This window comes from Gossypium raimondii, chromosome 12 (assembly GCF_025698545.1).
Source record: "Gossypium raimondii isolate GPD5lz chromosome 12, ASM2569854v1, whole genome shotgun sequence".
NCBI lineage: Eukaryota > Viridiplantae > Streptophyta > Magnoliopsida > Malvales > Malvaceae > Gossypium > Gossypium raimondii.
In genome coordinates, this window is record NC_068576.1 from 26,270,886 (window position 1) to 26,277,082 (window position 6,197).

General features: G+C 31.8%; 1 protein-coding gene across 1 annotated transcript; it reads right to left on the reverse strand.

Annotated features, from left to right (window-relative positions):
* Positions 1-476: 476 nt before the first annotated feature.
* On the reverse strand, positions 477-3,678 carry LOC105763585 (hypothetical protein). The gene is made up of 8 exons (XM_012581840.2): positions 2,600-3,678; positions 2,464-2,509; positions 2,018-2,107; positions 1,824-1,943; positions 1,652-1,750; positions 1,489-1,548; positions 1,311-1,405; positions 477-814 (listed from the first exon to the last, which is right to left on the reverse strand). The coding sequence occupies exons 1-8, from the start codon at positions 3,499-3,501 to the stop codon at positions 682-684; spliced, it is 1,545 nt and encodes a 514-aa protein (XP_012437294.1). The 5' UTR covers positions 3,502-3,678; the 3' UTR covers positions 477-681.
* Positions 3,679-6,197: the final 2,519 nt, after the last annotated feature.

Consider the following 6,197-nt stretch of genomic DNA (forward strand, 5'->3'; position numbering starts at 1 on the left):
TAATACTTTTCAACCAAGTAAATAGTTGACCATCAAATATGCTTTACTTCCCCTAAAGGATGGGATTGGTTTTGGTTTTCATTTGCAGAATTCGATTTAATTCATTTCAGATGTCGACCGCAGATTCCATGGATGGGAAGAGCCAGCAAGCAAAGTTGCCAGCCTTCATTTTTCTTTTCCCTTGTTTTTTTTTTGGTCATAATAATAGTTAGATTATGTTACTAATGGATGGCGATAGCCCAATGCAGCAAAAATGAATGCAGGTGGCTCTCTTATGCAAGGATTTTTAAAGAATTAAAAGCCACAAATTTAGTTGCTCATTAGAAAGAGAAACTTCACTTCCACCAAACAAAATGATTACTGCAACCAATTTTTCTTTTCCCTTGTTTTTTTTTTGTGGTCATAATAATAGTTAGATTATGTTACTAATGGATGGCGATAGCCCAATGCAGCAAAAATGAATGCAGGTGGCTCTCTTATGCAAGGCTTTTAAAGAATTAAAAGCCACAAATTTAGTTGCTCATTAGAAAGAGAAACTTCACTTCCACCAAACAAAATGATTACTGCAACCAATTTGGTTGCTTATGTACAAAATGTTCAGGGGGAGAGAAGGATTGACATTATTTTGTAAATGAAATAACAAATGAAAGAATCACTTTTTAAAAAAAAAGGAAAAAACCCCTATATTTCTCTTGCTTCATTCCCTTGGAAAGTGTATGGGCTCATGTCATTCCATGACACGAAGCATTTTACCTTCTTATGCTGTGGAATGTGGAACTTTGGCTCCCTCGGTATAGTTGGATTCTTTGATGACCTTAAACAACAAAAAATGAGCATGGGGATGAGGTTTGATACTCAAAATATATGGAAAAAAATAATTCAGAATAGCGGTGTCGAGTCATGGGAGATGAGGTTTGATCCTCAATATATATGGAAAAAAGAATCCCGTATAGTGGTGTCAAACCCACATTTAACTCTCATCCTTGAGTCTAGAGGTGAAGATAGGACAAATCATATAATGATAAAATTATATTTTAATCTTAAAAATTTATTATTTATTTCTAGCTTTAAGTACTATTCTTTACCCTACTTTTTGAAAATAGTATAGCTAGTAGTTTAACAATGTTTTTAAAAGTATTTTTGAGAGAATAAAAAACTTTTGAACAAAAGTTAAAATTTTAATTTTTGGCAAAAAAATAAAAAAAATTTTAAAGTAATTTTTTTGTCTTAAAAGTACTTTTTGAAAAGAGCAATATTTTTATCTCAAAAGTGTTATAAACAATGTTAAACTCAGGTAAAGTATCTTTTACCTTTTAGGAATAAAAGGCCTATCAAAGTAAGGCATAGGTTGTGCTTTTGGAATGAGCTCCTTCCTAAGCATCTTTATTTCCTCTTCTTCTGCCATCTGCAACCAAAAAAAGAAAAAAAACCTCAATTCCCTGTAAACAAACACCTAAATCATGCATATTTTTGTTAAAGATCATTTACCTTCTGCTGTCTCTCCCTTTCCATTTTATATTGCCCTACTAGACTCATCTTCTCAGCTACCTTTACATAATTTTAGTGCCTCAAACACATTATATAACACTTCAAAGCATCAATGACAAGCAAAATATATACTACCAGTCAGACAGTAGTAATTAGAAAGAACCTGATGATCAAACTCCGCGCGCTCCACCGCTCGTACATCACTATGCAATCTTAAATCTACTGGTCTTGTGTTCACTTTAACAGGAGGTTTGATCAAGATCTGCATTAGACACTTACATTGATGAGAAAGACTCACTAATTTGTTATTTGAAGTGTATAGAAGTGGTTCAGACCTCCGGTTCATTGGTTGTCCATGGGAGGCCTTGAGCAATCGGAATCCGCTGCTTCTCTTGTTCTACCATCATTTCTTGTATCTTCTTCATGAACTCTTCTTCCTTGGCTTTCCCCCTTTGCTGTAAATGTAGATATAAGAATCACTTCAATAGACTGTTTAATAGAAACTCAAGTCCAAAAGATGTAATTGTACCTCAGTTCTTAGCTTGAATGGTTTTAAGGAAGTTGGTTTAAGCTGCTTTTTCCATCTCCTCCCACCAATTGTCCCAACAGACTCAGAGCTCTAAAATGCAATACAAAAATCATAAGCCAAAATGCAGAAAATAAACATTTATATTTGCATAGTTTTATAATCTGTGGTATGTGACATGTCCCAAGTATAGACAATTATATATATATTTATGAACAATTATAACTATATAAGAGACGACTAAAGACTAAGTTCTATGTTTTGCACTTTGATACTTCAGCATTAACCTTGATTTAGATCAATGTTTGCTGATATTTACTAATTAACTGCTATAACATTACCTAGTCCAAAAAATGCTTTTTTACCCTGAATGGCTGAATCCTACTTTTAAAGTTCAGTGTGACAGAAAGGGTGAAAATATATTAGCATTTAAGTGAACGGTTACTTACATTTCTTCGGCTTCTTCGACCTCCATTAGAGGTCCTACTTGAAATACTGCAAAATTAAGGAAAACCAGGAATCAGAGAAGGAACAAATGTTTGCAGGTGGTAAACTAATCAATTATCATTCAGTTGCTTAACTGACCTTCCTTGGCTGCTATCCCATGAAGAAGAAACTGAGAAACATGGATCCAAACCAAGATTCTCGGCAGTCAAAATAAAATCTGATGGACAAAATGAAGGAGAAGAAGAAGATGATGATGATGAAGAATCCTTGGTCTCATCTTCATTCTCAGCGTCAACCTCAGTCAAGTTTATTGTTTGCAATCCAGGTAACGCCCATTTCAGTGGTTTCTGCCTGTTGTTATCATCATCATTCTTGTCTTCTTTTGGTTCCTTTTCATCATCTTCCTCCTTATCTGATTCCTTTGAATCCGGTATCGAAAGAAGCCTCTCAAAAGCCTTAACCAAATGCAAAACCTTTCCACATTCAGGAACACTATTCCTTGCTTCTTCCATCAACTTATCTCTCCTTCTCTTAATAGTAGAACTACCTGGTTGACTCAAGTTTTCAATCTCTTGATTATCTGATCCATACCCTTCTCTAAGATTCTCAATCAAATCTCTCGTCTCTTTACCCTCTTCTTCTGCTTCAGTTTCAGCTTTGTTCCTGAAAAACTCTTCTTGAGATGCTCTCAGATTCTCATAAGCAACACATAAACACTTCTTCGAATTCCCACCAAGCTTCTCTTTACATTTGCAATTAATCCCAACCGTCGTTGGATTCGAATTAGACCTTACTTTCTTCGAGTTCTTCTTAGCCACTACAAACTTTCTTTCCATAAGCTTGTTACTTTGTGAATAGATAACTGGATTCTTGGAAGAATATTTCTGGGATTTTGAAGATTTTGTTATTGGGGAAGTTGAACCAGAAATATTTGGATTCGAATTCTCAGAAAATTTTGAACCCTTTGGTGTTTTTGATCGAGAATTCCTTTCTGTGTCTTTCATAGGAGTTCCCAGTTTGGAATTCTTTGCAACCTCCATAGAGCAAAAAAACTGAAGAAATCTTTCAAGGAATAGACTAAAACTGGAAAATAAAAACTGGATATTGGTTTATAGTTGATGGAAAAATGGAGCTTCGATTTTGGTGAAAGAGAGGAAAATAAAAATCAATAAAAAGAAGAAGAAAAATGAACGTTAGAAGCCTTGTGACGCTCTACGTAACGGCTAGTTTTGGGGGTTGAATGGAGGCCGCCGAATTAACTGTTTGAAAGTCAGGAATTTATTTATAAACCGTTTGATTATGATATTTTTAGAGAAATATTTGGGATTTGCTTTGATTAATAACCGTTATGAATGGAGAAGACAGGTCATATAGACCCTTGATTGTTTGGGAAAATTGCAATGGAGTCCTTTTGGGTTTTGAATTGGGTTGATTTCCTGGAACATTCCATGAATTTGTTTCACTCCTGTTTCTACAAAAATATTTTTACAGTTTTATATTTTTAATAAAACTAGTAAAAAAATTGTTTATAGTGTTTGAATCCATACAACTAGCATCTTTAATTTTTTTTACCACTTCAAGCAAAGCTTAATTTTAATATTTTTATACATTTCAATGTTTTTATCCAAAAAATTTCACCCACATTGTTTGTATATATGTACTAATATTCAAATCTTAATTGAATTGGTATCATGAGTCAAACGGTCACCAACTCAATTAAAAAATATAAAATAACCTTTCATGCATAAATAAATTATATTATATGAGGGAACTTTTGTCTATTTCTATTTTAATAAAATCAGTAAAATATTTGCATATGATGATATTTGAACCCATGTTACTAGTATCTATAAAATTTTTTCTTTACAGCTTCAATTAAAGTTTAATTTCAATATTATTACTCAAAATTTTCACTCAAATTGTTTGTATCTACCTATACTAGTAGTTTTAAACCTTGATTTAGTGGGTGTCACGGGTCACCAATCACCAACTTGATTAAGAAAATTATAAAATACTCTCATATATACAAATATATTATATTATTATGAGAGTACTTTCTTATTTTATATTTTTAATAAAATTGATAAAAATTTGCATGTGGTGAAATTTAAACACATGCTACTAACATATATAAAATCTTTTCTTTACCACTTCAATTATGCTATGTTTGGTTGCAGTATTATTTTTTTCCACATGTTTTAGTAATTGGTTAGCTATAAACTAATCACAATTGGTAACTTTTAGCCACTTACATGACTCATTTGTGGCAAAGGGATTGAAAACTTTTCGCTTATTTTGAAGATGTCGTATTTTTTACAAGAATTTTTCTCATATTTTTAATTGCATGTTTAAATTTGTACTAATTATTTTTACTTTATGTTTAACTATTGTAGAACATAAGTGTTAAATAAACTTTTACTCATATTATTAAAATAGTAACCAAACGTAATATTAAAACTTCATTTTAATATTTTTATACAAATTTTTCATTCATATTATTTGTATATATTAATAAGTCATTAATCAAGTTGTTGTCACAAGGCAACTCTTGATATTATATCAACTTAAAAAATAAAAATACAATGATAAACAATTAGAATACATTTAATATTTTAAATCATTGTATTTATATATTTAAATTTATTAATCTTTTGCTTCTTATATCATACATTATTATTAGCATTGATGTCATTTGTTATATAAGTGATAATTTGCAGTAAAATTTGACACATAATTAAATTTGAATAAATGTGAAATTTATTAATATATTTAAACTCAAGTGTTAATTTGATATGGGTGTTGAGTTATCTTGAAAACTATTAAATTCAATTTTTTTGAATAATCTTATTATAGGTTCTGATTATATTTGTACATTTTGACACAATGTCTAGAACTACATATAGCCCCTCCCAAATAGGATAATGCGCTTCAGGGCACTCGAACTCACGTCTTCCTACATTGGCAACAATGCCCATGTCACATCCAAAAAATAAGGCTAGAAGAAATAGGGATAAAATTTAGATTTTTTTTTAAAGTGTAGGGTAAGAGAATCAGAATGCTTTAAAATTTATGTGTTAAGGAAGTAACAAGAATGAGCTTGTTGGTTCAATGGTAAGGCCTTAGTTTTCCCTTAGATTCTAAGTTTAAAACCCCTTGTGCAGTTTTTAGTCAAAATATTTTATTTTCTTATTTTTACCCCATAAAGTGCCAAATTTTCAAACTAGCCCAGCCCAAAACTGTTTTTTAAAAAAAAATTAATTCTTAATTTAAAATAGTCCTAATTCTACATGAATTCTTAAAACCAATTTCAATTAGGGCAAAAGATTTTTATAAATAGCTAATATTTTCAAACCCTAGAATTTATATCTAGTGCTTTTTTTCAAGAAAACTCCCAAAGTTCTTTTTCTCCTTCATCGCCAAAATCAATTTACAACCAAAGATTTCAAGATTTTCAATCACATCCCTTTCTTCCCAGTCGATTGTCGATCTCCTCATCCAAATTAAGGCTTTTTTTGTCTTCGAATCAGGTGTGGGATCTAAACTTAAATCATTGTGTATAATTGCTTAAAGGGTTAGGAAGTAGTAGTCTGTAGGCAAACCCCCTTGCATGTGCGAACCCCCTTACATGCGAACCCACTATAGGCGAACCCCTTATGCGAACCCCCTATAAGTGCGAACCCCTGCTTGCAAACCCCCCAGTATGCAATCTTGTAGGCGAACCCATATGCAATCCCTT

What these genes read in the sequence shown, in the direction of transcription:
- LOC105763585 (XM_012581840.2), bottom strand. Translation starts at nt 3,501, where the DNA reads ATGGAGGTTGCAAAGAATTCCAAACTGGGAACTCCTATGAAAGACACA. An exon ending in GGACAACCAATGAACCGGAG is followed by an intron (nt 1,751 to 1,823) that starts GTCTGAACCACT and finishes TGTCTAATGCAG; the next exon opens with ATCTTGATCAAACCTCCTGT. An exon ending in AGGCCTTTTATTCCTAAAAG is followed by an intron (nt 815 to 1,310) that starts GTAAAAGATACT and finishes TTGTTGTTTAAG; the next exon opens with GTCATCAAAGAATCCAACTA.